This window comes from Muntiacus reevesi, chromosome 6 (genome assembly GCF_963930625.1).
Source record: "Muntiacus reevesi chromosome 6, mMunRee1.1, whole genome shotgun sequence".
Classification (NCBI taxonomy): Eukaryota; Metazoa; Chordata; class Mammalia; order Artiodactyla; family Cervidae; genus Muntiacus; species Muntiacus reevesi.
In genome coordinates this window covers 83324219-83342973 of record NC_089254.1, presented here as the reverse complement: position 1 = coordinate 83342973, position 18755 = coordinate 83324219, and the positions used below count along the sequence as shown (strand labels likewise).

The following is an 18755-nucleotide window of genomic DNA, read 5'->3' as shown; positions in this document are numbered from 1 at the left end:
TGTATTCTTATATATCCTGTAAACACAAAAATAGAGGACATTATAAATTACAAATGTAAGTTAGGTGACAAAAGTTTACATTTTAAAAGAAAAAGTATTTGAGTTTAGCTCGGATTAACTTGAATAAATTCTAACAGATTATACTACATTAGCTATTTAATTCTGAATGTAAATTAACTGTACAGAACAGCTAACTATACTTGATTCTTTAAAGAGGACAAGTAACCATTTTTATTAAAATGTAAAATGATGCTTATTGACCAAAATGTTTAATTTCATTGTTATAGTTTTATTATTATTATATAAAAATGTGTTTATTCCCTTATCTTGATAAGTGGTGCTGATTTCTAACAACTAAATTCTACTACTTTAGTGAATATTTTTTCAAGACCAGGAAAGTGATCTTTAGGCTGAGGATTCCCAAATTATTGGGAATTATAAGATATCAGAATTACAAGATATCATCTTTTCTCACATAGCTTTGTAAAATAAAATACAAAGATGAGGCCTTTTTTCCTCATACTGTTTTAATACATGTTGAAATATGTTGCTTTTCAGTATAATGTTTGTGGGGGGAAAAAAGCATGCTTTCTTTTTTTCTGTTTGTATTTCAGCACCACCACCTCCACCACCATCAAGGGGAGGGCCGCCGCCTCCTCCCCCGCCGCCACATAGCTCGGGCCCTCCTCCCCCTCCTGCCAGGGGAAGAGGGGCTCCTCCTCCACCACCTTCAAGAGCTCCCACAGCTGCCCCGCCACCGCCGCCTCCATCCAGGCCAGGTGTGGGTGTCCCCCCGCCCCCGCCGAACAGGATGTACCCGCCTCCGCTTCCGGCCCTGCCCTCCTCCGCACCTTCAGGGCCCCCGCCGCCGCCTCCACCCCTGTCAGTGAGCGGGTGCGTGGCACCACCCCCGCCGCCTCCGCCGCCGCCTCCCCCAGGGCCGCCGCCTCCCCCTGGCCTCCCTTCTGACGCTGACCACCAAGTTCCGACTCCTGCAGGAAGCAAAGCCGCTCTTTTAGATCAAATTAGAGAGGGTGCTCAGCTAAAAAAAGTGGAACAGAACAGTCGGCCGGTGTCCTGCTCCGGAAGGGATGCACTTTTAGACCAGATACGACAGGGTATTCAACTGAAATCTGTAAGTAGTCCGTGCTTTTCAATCTAGACTATCTGTCTTCATGGAATTTTAAAGTAATTATAAGACGTCTTTGGAAAGAATTTTTTTTTTTTTTACTTTTTATCTTGGCATTTTTTTTAACCCTATGAGTTTCTGATATTTTTAATACCATAAAATGCATACATTTATACCTTTACCTGTGTAACCTATATTTCTACATCAAAAGTATCACCCCAGAAAGTTCCCTCATGCCTCTCTCCCTTCTCAAAAAGAATCACCAATCTGATTTCTGTCACCATAGTTTTAGTTTACCTATTATAGAACTTCATAAAGAGAATATTGCACTGTGTTCGAAATTCATTGTTCTAGACTTTTAAATGAAATTTAATTGAGAGAAAGATCTTTATTAAACTACACAGAAGTAAAAGTAGCCATATTGAAACCAATCATAATTATATTGTAAAGTCAGACCATTAACTTTATGAAAACTAAACTGTATTTTAAAGTTTCTGTGTCTGAAATTTAGATTAGTAGAGAATCAGACTCCACGGAGAATTGAAAGAATTTCTGTAGTGATGGCAGATAATTTTGGATTCTCTGAGTTGGATGAGGTCATCATTTAACCTTCTTCTAGAGCAGGGCTTCCCTGGTAACTCAGACGGTAAAGCGTCTGCCTGCAATGTGAGAGACCCAGGTTTGATGCCTGGGTCGGTAAGATCCTCTGGAGAAGGAAATGGCAACCCACTCCAGGACCTCACCTAGAAAATCCCTTGGACAGAGAAGCCTGGTATGCTATAGTCCATGGGGTCGTGAAGAGTCAGACCCAAGTGAGCGACTTCACTTTCACTTTCAGCAGAGGTTACCTAACTTTTTTCTTTAAAGGACTAGATAGTAAACCTTTTAGGCTTGCAGACCCATATAACATGTTACAGCTGCTCAGCTGTGCTGTTATACCACAGATGCAACAGCTGTCCATGTACTGTGGAAGCAGCCATAGATAGCACATGAATGAATGGACATGGTTGTGTTCTATAAAGCTGTATTTATGGACACTGAAATTTGAATTTCATATAATTTGCACATATCACAAATATTCTTCTTTCATTTTTGTTTTCTTTCAACCATTTAAAAGTGTAAAAATCATTCTTAGCTTTAAGAAAGTTATACAAAAAGATGAGACAGACTAGATTTGGCCCATGCAGTAGTTTCCTGACTCCTGACCTAAGCCTAAGCTACCTAACATTCATATGCTTCCTGAGAGACCTTTATATGTGGTCTCTCAGTTCTTGCAGGAACATTTTTCTGCAGGACTTCAGACAGGTTACAGATGATAGCTTTTTCTATGAAGTAAATGGAACTAAAAGAGATTTTTAATGGAAAATTATTTTGCAGTATGTAGAGAATTATAACTTCCTAAATCCTAGAAACTATTTAGGAAGGAAATGACAGATAGGGAATACAACTAATTGAATGAAGGCATTTAAACATTAGCATAGCACAGATTTAAGAAACTTCCAGTCTTTAAAATGTGTTTAGATCTTTTCTTAACATGTATTCAGAATAATACTTAGATCAGCCTCTGAACAATCAACTGTTCCCTCTTCCCATTTACTTCTGACTAAAGGTTTCTCAGGAACTTTGAATGGTTGTTAGTGGGCAGAATTATTGTCAAAATGAGCACAGCCCAGATGAAAAGCAGATTTTAGAATTTCAGATACATAAGTTGACACTTGGACAGCATGGGAGCTTTGGGTACCAGCCCCTGAGCAGCCAGATGTGTGTAACCTTTGACTCCCCCAAAACTCAATTACTAATGGCCTGTTGTTATCTGGAAGCCTTACAATAACATAAAAATAAACACATTTTGTATGTTTTGTATATATTATACTATATGCTATATTCTTAAAGTAAGCTAGAGAAGAGAAATGTTGACAAAGTACAGTTATAGTACTGAATTGGATTTATTAATACTATAACTTTACATCATCCTGTTCACAAGATGAATAGTCTGTTAGTACCTACATCAGTATTGGTCAATATTCTTATATAATGCTAGATGTTATATGTAATACACTAGACATTGAAAATGAAAATATGAGAAATTTATAGTTATTTATAGGTATAACAATTCATACATTGATAGCAATAATGATTGCTTTATGGTAGCCTAGTATATTCAATATTATTGCTTCACTGTAGCTAACCTACATACTAATGAATGAATCATAAAATTTTATGGCATATATTATTACAGTCATATTCTTAATACTGTATTGGAAACATTGTTATTTTTTTTCAAAACCATTTACCTGTGATAATAGGCAGCTGCACAGTTTCTCCAGTTATGAGAGGCATACCGCATGGTGACATAACTCAATCTTATACACTGTGTCCTACATGATGAATACTTAGGCAATGTTGAAACGAAAATGTTTCATACGGTTCTCGCCGTGAAGTCTTAGATTTTCACAAAAAGGCACACTTACACAACAGATAAGTTTGTTTTATTAACTGTATGGCAGGATCAGTTCAGTTCAGTCCCTCAGTCGGGTCCAACTCTTTGCGACCCCATGGAGTGCAGCACACCTGGCTTCCTGTCCATCACCAACTCCCGGAGCTTGCTCAACTCATGTCCATGGAGTTGGTGATGCCATCGAACCATTTCATCCTCTGTCATCCACTTCTCCTCCTGCCTTCAATCTTTCCTAGCATCACAGTCTTTTCCAATGAGTCAATTCTTCTCATCAGGAGGCCAAAGTATTGAAGTTTCAGCTTCAGCATCAGTCTTTCCAATGAATATTCAAGACTGATTTCCTTTAGGATTGATTGGTTTGATCTCTTTGCTGTCCAAAGGACTCTCAGTAGTCTTCCCCAACCCCAATACCACAGTTCAAAAGCATCAATTCTTCAATGCTCAGCTTTCTCTATAGTCCAATTCTCACATCCATACATGACTACTGAAAAACCATAGCTTTGACTAGACGGACCTTTGTTGGCAAAGTAATGTCTCTGCTTTTTAATATGCTGTCTAGGTTGGTCATAGCTTTTCTTCCAAAGAGCAGGCATTAATTTCGTGCCTGCAGTCACCATCTGCAGTGATTTTGGAGCCCCCCAAAATAAAATCTGTCACTGTTTCCATTGTTTACCCATCTATTTGCCATGATGTGATGGGACTGGATGCCATGATCTTCTTTTTTTGAATGTTGAGTTTTAAGCCAACTTTTTCACTCTCCTCTTTCACTTTCATCAATAGGCTCTTTAGTTCTTCTTCACTTTCTGCTATAAGGGTGGTGTCATCTGCATATCTGAGGTTTTTGATATTTGTCCCAGCAATCTTGATTCCAGCTTGTGCTTCATCCAGCCCGGCATTTTGCATGATGTACTCTGCATATAAGTTAAATAAGCAGGGTAACAGTGTACAGCCTTACAGACATACTCCTTTCCCAATTTGCAGCCAATCTGTTGTTCTATGTCCGGTTCTAACAGTTGCTTCTTGACCTGCATACAGATTTCTCAGGAGGCAGGTCAGGTGATCTGGTATTCGCTTCTCTTTAAGAATTTTCCACAGTTTATTGTGATCCATACAGTCAATGGCTTTGGCGTAGTCAATAAAGCAGAAGTGGATGTTTTTCTGGAACTCTATTGCTTTTTCGATGATCCAACAGATGTTGGCAATTTGATCTCTGGTTCCTTTGTGTTTTCTATATCCAGCTTGAACATTTGGAAGTTCACAGTTCATGTACTATTGAAGCCTAGCTTTGAGAATTTTGAGCATTACTTTGCTGGTATGTGAGATGAGTCCAGTTCTGTGGTAGTTTGAACATTCTTTGGCATTGCCTATGTTTGGGATTGGAATGAAAACTGATCTTTTCCAGTCCTGTGGCCACTGCTGAGTTTTCCAAATTTGTTGGCATATTGAGTGCAGTACTTACAGCATCATCTTTTAGGATTTTAAGTAGCTCAACTGGAATTCCATCACCCCCACTAGCTTTGTTCGTAGTGATGCTTCCTAAGTCTCACTTGACTTCGCATTCCAGGATGTCTGGCTCTAGGTGACTGATCACACCATTGTGATTATCTGGGTCATTAAGATCTATTTTGTATAGTTCTTCTGTGTATTGTTGCCACCTCTTCATAATATCTTCTACTTCTGTTCTATTTCATTTCTGTCCTTTGTTGTGCCCATCTTTGCATGAAAAGCTCCCTTGGTATCTCTAATTTTCTTGAAGAGATCTCTAGTCTTTCCCATTCTATTGTTTTCCTCTATTTCTTTGCATTGATCACTGAGGAAGGCTTTCTTATCTCTCCTTGCTGTTCTTTGGAACTCTGCGTGATGATGGCATAATGATTACTGTTTATTAAGTGGAAGTGGATCATCACAAAGGTCTTCATCATTGTTGTCTTCGCACTGAGTAGGCTGAGGAGGAGGAGGAGGAAAAAGAGGGGTTGGTCTCCTACACCTAACTGCAGTGATAGCTTCATGAATTTATTGTTCTTTTTTCATTATGATCCTTAATGCTGGATTCATTTATCCTTAAATGGTGGGCAGCTGCAGACCTCCTTCTATAGAACATATCACACAATTCAGTGTTTTCTTGTAATGTCATGATTTTTCTCCCCTTCTTTGGAGCACTTCCTGCATTACCAGTGGCACTTCATATGGGTCCCATGGTTTTATTCAAGGATTGCAGTATTGCACTCAATCCAATAAAAAATACATGAGAACTGGAAGAGATCATTTTTTACTGTGATGCACAGTTTACTGGGGAGACAAACTGCTCACACTAGTAGAATCACAAGGAGTTTCAAGTAGATAGATACTCATGCATGGCTCACTAAATTAGCAACTGAATTAGAAGATATCTACAAAATTAGGGCAGTAGTACAGTGAGCACTACAATTAATCTTACGCAGTTATGATTTAAAACTGCATCTTTTACATTTGTTTATATTTCTGTTAACAGGGAATAGTGCCATGTATGTAGGATTTCCCAAAGTCCCTGTGTGTGCATAAGCTTTAATAAATTCTAACTTCTTACAATAGATTTGTGTATACTTTATGGTAGTAAATGGTAAAGTAGACCTGTATCTACATATGTTTTATGCATTTGTGACATGTCTAACTTTTTCTTAATTTTTTCATGTATTTGGGCAATGTGATTCCTCTCTAAGTTTTTTCAGATGTAGAAGATCTTTAAAAAATGTTCCAATGTATTTATTGGAAAAAATCTGCATATAAGTGGACCCATACAATTCAAACTCATGTTATTCAAGGGTAGCTATGTGTATGTGTGTATAATTATTTAGTATAGTTGTGCCATTTCATTTTTAATTATACCAATAGCATACTTTTCTGTGGATACTATAAGTCCAGGGACAAAATTAACAAAATGAGTATTTTGTTATGACTACTCATTTTAATCAAAGTGCACAGAGAGCAGTACTTTCTAAATTGCATTTTTTTCCCCTTAGTTTCTACAAATTTCCTGTAGTCTCTTTTTTAATGGGGCTTCCCTTGTGGCTCAGCTGGTAAAGAAATCAGTCTGCAATGCAGAAGACCTGGGTTTGATCCCTGGGTTGGGAAGTTCTCCTGGAGAAGGAAAAGGCTACCCACTTCAGTATTCTGGCCTGGAGAATTCCATGGACTGTACAGTCCATGTGATTGGGAAGAGTTGGGAGTGTTCAAATCAGGGATTATTTATATAGAAATTAGATTTTAATAAGATCCTTTTTTCTGTTTTAACGAGGCCCTTTATTGGTAGGGCTTTTTTTAAAAAAAAAAAACTTTTTATTTTGTATTGGCGTATAGTCGATGAACAGTGTTGTAGTAGTTTCAGATGAACAACGAAGGGACTCAGCCATACTTACATATGTATCCATTCTCCCCCAAGCCCCACTGCCATCCAAGCTGGCACATAACATTGAGCAGAGTTTCATGTGCTGTACAATAGGTCTCTGTTGGTTATCCATTTTAAATATAGCAGTGTGTACATGACCTTCCCAAAGACCCTAACCGTTACGTACCCCGGCATCTATAAGTTGATTTTCTTTGAGTCTCTTTAATGAGACACTTTGATATTGATTTTTTTTTTTCCCCTAAATGTAGTTTATATTAGATAAAGTAAACAGTACTATAATTGGGGGAAGTTAGTTGCCTTGTGAGGTACATTTTTTTTTTTTTTTTTTTTTTAGTTGGAGGCTAATTACTTCACAACATTTCAGTGGGTTTTGTCATACATTGACATGAATCAGCCATGGAGTTACACGTATTCCCCATCCCGATCCCCCCTCCCACCTCCCTCTCCACCCGATTCCTCAGGGTCCTCCCAGTGCACCAGGCCCGAGCACTTGTCTCATGCATCCCACCTGGGCTGGTGATCTGTTTCACCACATATAATATACATGCTGTTCTTTCAAAACATCCCACCCTCACCTTCTCCCACAGAGTTCAAAAGTCTGTTCTGTACTTCTGTGTCTCTTTTTCTGTTTTGCATATAGGGTTATCGTTACCATCTTTCTAAATTCCATATATATGTGTTAGTATGCTGTAATGTTCTTTATCTTTCTGGCTTACTTCACTCTGTATAATGGGCTCCAGTTTCATCCATCTCATTAGAACTGATTCAAATGAATTCTTTTTAACGACTTAGTAATATTCCATGGTGTATATGTACCACAGCTTCCTTATCCATTCATCTGCTGATGGGCATCTAGGTTGCTTCCATGTCCTGGCTATTATAAACAGTGCTGCGATGAACATTGGGGTGCATGTGTCTCTTTCAGTTCTGGATTCCTCGGTGTGTATGCCCAGAAGTGGTATTGCTGGGTCATATGGCAGTTCTATTTCCAGTTTTTTAAGAAATCTCCACACTGTTTTCCATAGTGGCTGTACTAGTTTGCATTCCCACCAACAGTGTAAGAGGGTTCCCTTTTCTCCACACCCTCTCCAGCATTTATTGCTTGTAGACTTTTGGATAGCAGCCATCCTGACTGGCGTGTAATGGTACCTCATTGTGGTTTTGATTTGCATTTCTCTAATAATGAGTGATGTTGAGCATCTTTTCATGTGTTTGTTAGCCATCTGTATATCTTCTTTGGAGAAATGTCTGTTTAGTTCTTTGGCCCATTTTTTGATTGGGTCATTTATTTTTCTGGAATTGAGCTTCAGGAGTTGCTTGTATATTTTTGAGATTAATCCTTTGTCTGTTTCCTCATTTGCTATTATTTTCTCCCAATCTGAGGGCTGTCTTTTCACCTTACTTATAGTTTCCTTTGTAGTGCAGAAGCTTTTAAGTTTCATTAGGTCCCATTTGTTTAGTTTTGCTTTTATTTCCAATATTCTGGGAGGTGGGTCATAGAGGATCTTGCTGAGATTTATGTCGTTTGAAGGCGACCCATCTGATCTCCTTAATGAGAAGTTTCACATACATGAGAAGGAAGGTTCATTTTGAATTACAGTGTCTATATTGTCTATTATACATATTTATATTATAACTTTATATTAAATATAAAACTTGAAATTATAAAGCTTATTAGCAAAGCTGAATTTTTCAGGAAAATATAAGTCTCTTTAAATGCTCTTAGATAATCTTAAAATGTGCTTCTCACCTAGTTACTCTAGGAATCTAAATATGTGCTCAGTTTTATGGACCAATATCCTTTGATAACTGTTTTAAAGTTTCTTAACAGCCAAGGTTTTGTGTGTTAGAATGAACAGAAGTAACCCAACTTCAAGAGCAAGTAGCAAAAAGTTTGATTTTTAATCTAAATTTGGAAATCTATTGATGGCCTATGCATTAAGAATAAGAAATATATCTTACATAAGTCTTTTAAAGCAGCAATTTTGGGGTTTTTTTTGTTTTTTCTTAATTCAGTTAATCCTATCCTGGGCTTGATTGTTTGCTTTTTTAGTTTTATTTTGTTTTAAAATAATGAAGTGCTTGTAAGAGAGAAGGATTTTCTGGAGACAGAGACTTTCTGCTGAGGATGTATTACTCAGTTTTGCTAACTTTCCTTTCCAAGGTAACTGATGCCCCAGAGTCTACACCACCAGCACCTGCACCCACTTCAGGAATTGTAGGTGCATTAATGGAGGTGATGCAGAAGAGGAGCAAAGCCATTCATTCTTCAGGTATGTTTGCGTGTGTGTATGTATAGTTAATAAATTTGAATATTTGAAGTTCTGTTTCTCTTTTTATTCTGTGACACAGTCTTTTCTAGATTTTCTTCCTGTTATTGAATACCTCATTGATGTAGGTTCTCAGACATATTTTAAGAAGTTGTCACTGTGATAGTCTGTTTGAAGCTTAATGGATGCCATGTCATAACCATAAATTGGAAGAACAATTTTGGCAAAAATGGCAGTTTTGTTTCCCAAACTAGAAGAAGTATTAATAGAATGCCTGGCAAACAACTTGTTAAAAAAGACTTGACATTCCTGCATCTCATTCCTGAGACGTTCTTGTGACTTAAGAAATTTAGGTTTTCCTGATTTGTAAGAGTTGGGACTGAGAAATGAGATAATTTATATTGTTTCTGGGGTTTGCCAAAGAACCCTAGTTTTTTTTTTTTTCCCTCTTTTTTGTTTTTTCCCAAAACGTTATTTGAATAGAGTAGTTTGTACTTGTGGTTATTAAACATATGCACACCACCGTTAAATGAGTATCATTTTTAAAAGAGAAAGAATATGGGTTTTGCTGTGGTAATGGTTGAGATTTACTGAAGAGCATGATGTACTAGAAGCAGATCTTTGTTCTTATTAAATCTATTATTTATTCTCTGTGATGGACCTCAGTTCTCCAGTTTGTTACGTGGAGAGAATTCATAAATCAGATCATTGATATGAACAGCAAATTATTATGCAAATAACCAGCAGGTTGCTGAGCACATAGTAGGTGCTCCATAAATGTTGTTTTCCTCCTGTTTATTTCCCCTTAAGGATTTGTATATCTAAGATCCTTTAGCAACATTTGTTTTCCTTAAATAGGCATTTTCATTTCTATACTGTGCTAAAAGGTAGAATAAGCTAATTCATTCCACAAGTATTTATTGTGAAATAATAATAAAAAAAGAAAAATCCCTGCCTTTCTGTAGCATGCATTCCAGTGAGAAAGAGAGAGACAATAAATAAAACAAATAAGAAAATATATACAATAGTGATATGTACTAAGGGCTTCCCTGATAGCTCAGACGATAAAGCGTCTGCCTGCAATGTGGGAGACCTGACTTCAATACCTGGGTCAGGAAGATCCCTGAGGAAGGAAATAGCAACCCACTCCAGTATCCTTGCCTGGAGAATTCCATGGACAGAGGAGCCTGGTAGGCTACAGTCCATGGGGTTGCAACTGAGCGACTTCACTTTCACTTTCACTATGAACAGAAAGTAAGCAGAAAAGGGAAAAGACTAGCAGACTATGAGAGAGAATTTCATTTATCATAGGATAATGAGGCTTACCTAAGATGTCATTTGAGAAAAGACTCAAAGAAGTTCAGGGAGTAAACCTTGTAGAAAACAGGAAAGTATGTACAGCCAGTATAAAACTCCCTGAGGTTGAGGAACAGTGCCAAGGTCAGTAGGGGTGGAACAAGAAGAAGAATAAAGAAGAAAGAGAAAAAAGAATAAGGAAGTAGTATAAGGTGGCAGGAAGCCAAGAGCAAGTCTTTGGAGGCCATGAATGTGGTGGGAAGCCACTGGAAGGTTCTTAGCAGAGTAATGAATAGCAGTGATCCAAGCTGGAGATGATGCAGGTTTGAATCAGATTGGTAGCTCCTGAGAAGTGGTTGGATACTAGTTATACTTTGAATGTGGATAACATTGGGTGTGTTGATGGGTTGAAAACAAGGTTTGGGAAAAAAGGAGTGATGGATGAGTCTGAGGTTTTTGACCTGAGCAACTGAAAGAGTGAAGTTTTCATTAATAGAATGGGGAAAGATTTAGGAGGAGCAAGTTTGAAAGGAAAGATTTGAATTTGGTTCTATATATATTAAATTTGAGATACTTACTAAAAATTTAAAAGTAGATGTCAAGTAAGCATTTGGTTATGAGTCAAATTCAGGGGAGAGATGTGCACTGTTAATATCATCTGCATGTCATTAAGATGTACGTGGTATTTAAAGGTACGGAACTGGATGGGATCATCAAAGAAGTGGGTATAAACAGAGAAGAGAAAGTCTAATAGAGTTTGGAGGACTGGCAAGTGTGGTATCTTAGAAGTCAGGGGAAGAAGTTTGAAGGAGGGTGGGGTGATCATCTGGGTCAGATGGGTGTGATGGGTCAAAAGTTGAGAACAGAATTGAGCATTAGCCTTAGGAGAAGGGAAAGGCTACCCACCCCAGTATTCTTACCTGGAGAATTCCATGGACTGTATAGTCCATGGGGTTGCAAAGAGTTGGACACAAGTGAGCGACTTTCATGTTCAAGTTCACTTTTAGTGATAGTAGGTCCTTGGTGACTGGGAAAGAGCAGTGCCAGTGGGTTCAAGAGAGAATCAGGGGAGAAGAGGAGATTGGGTATTGGGGTGCCTCCTCTGTTTCCTTATGGCTTAGTGCTGATGCGGTTCCTACCTGTCACTGGAATTATAACTGAAATGGGCTAAACAATGTGCAAGTATATTTTTTTACAGCTTTTCTTGTGATATGTGTGTTGATTCAGAGAAAGTGAAATTTTACTTGCCCAGTCTGATTCTTTGCAACCCCATGGGCTGTAACCCGCCAGGCTCCTCCCTGCATGGAATTCTCCAGGAAAGAATACTGGAATGGGTAACCATTTACTTCTCCAGGAGATCTTCCCAACCCAGGGATTGAACCGGGTCTCCTGCATTGTGGGCAGACTCTTTACCGTCTGAGCCACCAGGGAAGCCCCGTTGATTCAGAGAGATCAGCTCATGTGATTTTACACATAAGGAAGCACAGGTTGAAACTGGTTCCGTAGAGATTAAGGAACTAGAATCCAATCTTCTTACTCCTGTTCTAATCTTCAGCTCACAATCAAATACTCTAGATGTATTTTATTGATTCATTTTAAACCATTTTAGTAACTGGATTCCTCCAGGTTGTATTTTAGAAGTTGAATAGCAAGAATTATGTGATGTCATTTCATTTATATCTATGTTTTAATCGTCTTACTGATCCTCTTCTAGATGAAGATGAGGATGAAGATGAGGATGAAGATTTTGAGGATGACGATGAATGGGAAGACTGATCTATATATTATATATATATATATTTTTAAGGTGAAATACTAAACACTGCTTTCTGTCTATGGATTCTGTAAAATTATCATGTAAATGTTCTACCAGTTTGCTGTATATTTTTGTTGCCTTTTTGCTTTTTTTTTTATTAATCTGTGCAATACCTCATTTAATCTGTAAGGGTTTGTCATAAGCCTCTGCAAAGCTACTCCCTGTGACTGTGTGCACGTTTACACCAGGATGCTCACTTGATTTGTGAGTGTTTTTCATTCCATCAACAAGGGAGTTTAAATATTATATGTGAGACTGACAAAAACCTTAATGTAATTTAGTTATAATGCCAGAAGGAAAACACTATTTTCATACCCTACTTTTTCTGTACCTAAATTTTCTTATTAAAATCTAGTATAGCACTACATTCTTTTTTAAGTGATGCAAATCTTAGTTTATTTAGCCCCTTCTTTTTGAACACATGCCACATGAATGTTGAAGCTGATACATTGCACAGTTCTCTAGACATCACTACACTGATGCGGTTTCTCAGATTTTAGCAATATGCTCTATGTAAAATCACTACAGAGATGCTAGTTGGGAGAATGAGTAACACACCTCTTACAGCAATACTGCCTGTTGTTGTACAGATCTGGTATTTGGAGGCTGGAATCATAAGGAGCCCTTGCATACCTAATACTTGACTGAGGTTATTTTTGTGTTATAGCAAATGTGGCAGGCTCTTTTTGGCAAAAATTTTTTAAAAGTATTTTTGGTATTATTTTGAAAGAAAAGTTAAGATATTAAAGTTTAGGGAATCTTAGAGATAAGTCCATACTACATGAACTGAAGGAGGCTATACATTATGGTATTTGGTTAAATATACTATAAAAATCAGAACATTATAAAAATGAGGTGGGATTAAGTATTTTTATTTTGCAGTCTGTATGGATTGAGATATTCAGAAATACCAACCATAGAAGTCTTACCTAGTTGGCAAAGGTATACCCTGTAATAGTGAAACTATAATATGCTGGGTGGTTTTTTTTGTTTTGTTTTGTTTTTATAATTTCTCAAGGTTTTTGTCAAATGTCAGGTGAAGGGTTACCTTTTTCTTAAAAGATTGGTGGTCCCAGTGTCAAATTTCTTGGAACACAAAACCAAATGATAGATTTTAAAAAAGTAAAAATAAAACTTTACAACCTGTACATTTGTTATATATGCTACATGATGTGTTAAAATTAGGGTTTCCTTGCCTCTCTACAGTACACTAGTCTGCCTAAGGGTGATTGTTTCATATATATAGTATTAATTATCATACCTGCCTACTTTAAATTTTAGGTAGAAAAATGATCTGATTTAAATACAGACACCTATTTTTCTCACATTGAGTCATATACAGAATGTAGTTCCAAATGTATTTCATTACTATAGTCACAATATCCGACTAAAAATTAAGCTCTCTATAATTGTACCGACCAAAATCTAGTTATTGGCATGATCTTGACAGGCTGGACCTGCAAGATGTGGCTTGAATTTTAACCAGTTATTACATAATCTCTAGTGATCATGCATCTAGTTATCATAAATAATTTAAAAGGTTTTGTTGCTGAAAGCAGTAAGTGGTGCAGTACAATAGTTAAGTTATTCAGAGAATGTTACCTACCTTGCAGGAATAATTTAAGCTCATGGGAAAGATTCTAGACCTTTTGTTTCTTGCAGAAAACAGTGCCCTCTGCTGCTAAAAACCTTTTTCTGCTTTTTTTTTTTTTTTTTTGGTGGCTTAATCTCTGTGGGTCTGGTGTGGATGAGGCTGGACAACAACTAACCAATAAAATTAGGAATTTGTGCAAATGGTAAATAGAACGTTTTAATTATTTTAAGTAATATTGATCATTTTCCTTTTTGTTTCTTTTAGACATTATGCAAATTTTTTACAATATCTTGGAAATATCTTTAATGCCAATTTAAGATATCTGTTCACTTTGGGGCAAGGAATGCAGGGTTTTCTAGCTAGCTTTGTTATGATAAAGATTTATCGGGAGCTGCTCTGAACAGAGGATATCAAATCTTCGAATTGGAAACACAATTCTAAATATGTAAGATAGGTATAAAATTTGCCAATGGTAATTGAGTTTATTCTTTCTTCTTAAAGGGGAAAAAAAAAAGACTTTTGTTGTTGCACAAAGTCTAAATTAATATTGGTTGAAACACAGCAGCTGTGGGATTCAGTCCAGGCATGAAGACTAAATCCACTTTAGATGTAAAGGTTGCATGTTTTCAGTCCTCCACCGCCTCGCACCGTGGACAGCACTATACCTGTGCGTCGTCTGAGAGCTTCCCACATGCACTCCAGCTAAATGATTGTCTGATAGCCTTCACGTTTAACAAACTAGCATGAGGCTTTTTATATCTAAACGCTATGTGATAGACAATTTCAGCTAGCCACATATTGTATGTATGAGATTCATAAAGACTTTCAATCATTCATTTCCATTTATCAACTGAAATTTTGTTTAGTATGTGAATTTTTTTTTTTGAAATGTATAGTGAATAGGATGTTGCACTGGTGGCAATTCATCATGGAGCATAATAAAATTAATTTGACCCAAATAATTTAAAATAGTGTGTTTTTATTTGTTTATTGAAAAGAGATTAAAATGGGTAAAAAATAATTTCAAATAGTTTAGTAATGGATTCACAGCAGTGAATGGCAGTGGTTGAAGTTTTCAGTCAACTGCATGAGAGTTGGAGTGTGCCATTAAATAAACTTGGTGAGCAAAAGAATGTTACACCCTGTTCTGCTGGGAAACGTGACAGCTGCTCAGCTGTTCCCCCGGGAGCCACTGCTGTGGTATACAGAGTGTTCACATTGCAAGGTCACACTGGAGCATGTGCACACCAAAAATGCTGTGCTTTTCTAAATCAGAGTGATAGCGGAGTTCACTGGTAGTTTCAGCAAAAGCCAAATACAGTAGTTTGTGTGGAAGAAACTTACATAGCTTTGATATCAAAGGTGGTGTTTACTTTTAAACAGGAAATTCAGTTTTTGATAAATAGAATTTTCTGTTCTACTGACCCTGGCACAAGTGGGTGTCTGAAGATTAAGCTGAGTTGTGGAATCTGTTGTGTAGGATGCTACAAAATGCCTTCTAAAAGCATTAGTCTCATTTAAACATTTTCCATGATATGTCCTATTACAAATTTGTTTCTGTTATACAAATGTGAACCCTTAAGAATGTATTAACCACACTTTAAAAAGAGAGAAGTGCCTTAGAATTGCTCTTGTCACATTATATTTATCTAATCAATGAAGAAATTCCTGAAATTACGTACTCTGCTTTAGAAATGGAGTTCTTTAAGGACAACTATAGGGATAAGACCTATTATAGTACAATGGAAAATTCTTTATGGAAATTTTACTTAGCACACTTGCCTTGTTGACACTGTCACATCATACGTCCAAAGCAGCATACTTTTTGTAATCTCTTGTTCTTTTATTCTTAGATTTTTTTTTTTCCTTTTTAAGTGGGCTTTTTAGTGAAGCCACTAGAGAAAGGTGTAATAACCTGACTCTTAGGAATATGATGGGGAACTTACTTTGCAATTAATGTTAAGACTGTCTGTTGTATCTTTTGTATGTGCTGCATGGCATCTTCCTTTGCCATGAGGGAACCCATTGAAAGTTTTGGATTTATGAATAACAAATCTGGATAAATCAATAACAGCTTAAATTTTTTTTTTTTTAATTTATACCAGTGATCAGGTTTGCCTGATGGCTCAGATTGTAAAGAATCTGCCTGCAATGCAGGAAACCCATATTCAATCCCTGAATTGAGAAGATTGCCCGAGAGGGAAATGGCAACCCACTCCAGTATTCTTGCCTGAAGAATTCCATGGACAGAGGAGCTTGTGAGGCTACAGTCCATGAAGTTGCAAAGAGTTGCACACAACTGAGTGACTATTACTCACTCAACTCACTAAAAAAAAATGTTAATTTGCACCAGTGATGAATCTATTGATACATACATAGTATTACATTTTACACAAGTCCAGTGTAAATCTAAACCAGCCATGTGTACCACTGTCAAGATCAGTCAAGATATGAATAACAATTACTTTGAGTAAAATATAACAGTAGCTTATAGGTGGTTTTTAGCTTAGGTGCTTGCGTCTGGTAAATTTGAAGTTCTCTCAATTTTTTAATGACTGCAAAAATTTCTTATACTTGGGATTTTTTTAAATTTGTTAAGTACTACAGTTTTAGCAGTATCAAATTGCATTATGGAAATTGAAGTTCCACGTGTCATATTGGCATTTTTTAATCTTGAATTTGGTTGACATGTCTTGACCTAAATTCAGTTTTATCATCGTTCTTGCTAGATGTTTCAGGATTTTCATCAAGGCTAGCATCAATATCTCCTTATTTAAACTGATTATTAAAATTAAATATGTGATGGGCATTAAAATATAGCAATCATTTCTGATCCCCTCCTTCCTTAAATCTAAATACTTATATCACAACTGAAAACAGTTGGGAGACCATCAAGTTATATCATATCCTGGATGAGAGAGTATCTGGGGTAGTTGAGGGACTTGCTTGAGGCCCATTAGAGCCAAATATTAATAGTAGAAGCCAGATCTGACTATTAAATCAGTTGCTCTTTGCATATACCATAATACTGTTTTATTCTTGTTTTCACTGTTTTTCTTAAGTTGTGGATAAGTTGCAGATTTACCTTGTTTCTGGAAGACTTAACGGCTACAAATTTCACCCTTTCTCACGTCAGCTGGGTGTTGATAAAAGCCTCTAGCATCCTGTTCCCGTCTTTGCCTAGTAAAGCTGGCTGGCTTTGAGGAGCCGGCCCCTGACTCTGCAGCATGTGATAGTATCTTGGCTCAGTGATGGCGGTCACCTTAACATTGTCCAAGCATTCACTCAGCACAGGACACGTCTGTCATTTAGTACTGAGTTGAAAACTGAGGATTTTATTCTACATCCAAGTTCTTTTCATTAGTTTCTTGTAAATGGGCATTGCCTTTATTTAAACATAAGTATTTTGTAAACCCTTATGGTCAGTGGCCTGACAGAAAATTACTTTGAGAATGTATTAATCTTTCTGCCTAATTATCAGCCAACAACTGTACTGTCAATTTAAAGACCAAGAGTTCTTCCAAGGAGCACAAGGACAAACTGGACATTTGAAATCCAACTTTTTGCTTCTCTTATTGTTGAGACAGAATTCTAACTCAGTTGCATGTTCTTCACCTTTGCTGTAAAAGGGACAGGAAAATATATTTAGTATTTGTGGTGCTGAAAGAAGTGAAAGGAAAAGACATTATCATGTCCTGTTAACTTTAGGGAAATCAACAAAGCCCTAACATCAAATTCATAACGTCTGAATTCTGTAGTTGTCTGTTCAACAACTTGGGTCCTTAAATCAGCTTCCAAGCCTAAAAAGAAACAACCTTCCATTTTTTTTTTTTTAAATGAATGGGAGTCTAAGGAGGCAGAGCATAGAAAAGAATTGTGTGTGTGTGTGTCTACTCAGAATTTGTGTCTACAGCCATTGTTTTTTAAGACTGGGATTGAGAGAAAACTCAAGCAAGTAAAATTAAGTGGGTTCCAGTCTCCATTTTGAAGGATAATAACTAGTTAGGGAGAAATTGATGCAATAGAATATTTGGCTTCTGTTTGTTTATCGAGCAAGGATGTAAGTGTAAGGGCCAACTTCTTAGTTGTATATTCAACTAAGGCTCAATATAGTCCATTCAGATAGAAAATTTTTAACTTTCTTAAAGACATTGCCAAACTTTGCTGTGGGTATTTGCTGAAGGTTGTGATGTAGGTAACATTAATAGTTAAGTAATTATGAGAGTCTAATAAATTTCATCCTAAAAGTACTTTCCAAGCCACCTCTAAATGATCTATTGTAGTCTTGTTTTGTTCATGCATGAATGCCTCCAAATCCCATAGAGCATGATTATAAGGACCTGCTGCCTCAAGATGTTTAGAAAGTTCAGGTAGATTGTGAGCCAGTTGAATGCTTTAAAATCTCTACTAGGGCCTCACAGTTAGCCAACATGCCTGGGACATCCTGACATGGTTTATGGCAGTTAAACGACAAGCAAAGAGAAATTCTACATACAACCTGAGCCCTGTCAGCATCCTTTTTATTTGACGTTTTCATTGCTTTGATTTCTAGAACCCAGAACAACAAAAACTTGTTGACAGGAGTCACTGCAGTCAGCCCTCTGTTTCTGTGGGGTTTGCATCAAAAGATGAAGGGCTAATTGTATTCCCTGTACTAAACCATATTATTTTTTATTTTTTAATTTTTTATTTAAATTTTTTAAAATTGTATTTTTTTAATTTAATTTTTTATGCCACACCATGCAACTTGTGTGATTTTAGTTCCTCAACCAAGGATCATGGCAATGAGAGTGCAGAGTCTGAACAA

General features: G+C 36.9%; 1 protein-coding gene and 1 long non-coding RNA gene across 3 annotated transcripts in view; both read left to right on the top strand.

Annotated features, from left to right (window-relative positions):
* WASL (WASP like actin nucleation promoting factor) overlaps positions 1-14917 on the top strand; it is a 77866-nt gene extending 62949 nt beyond the window's left edge. Inside the window, exons 9-11 of the mRNA XM_065938680.1 lie at positions 615-1135; positions 9137-9245; positions 12253-14917. Coding sequence (XP_065794752.1) covers positions 615-1135; positions 9137-9245; positions 12253-12314 — 692 coding nt within the window. The 3' untranslated portion in view covers positions 12315-14917. The remainder of the gene's footprint in view (positions 1-614; positions 1136-9136; positions 9246-12252) is intronic.
* Positions 1-18755, top strand: part of LOC136171112 (uncharacterized) — a 1397893-nt gene that overhangs the window by 1138912 nt on the left and 240226 nt on the right. The gene's annotated exons all lie outside the window — the stretch shown is intronic.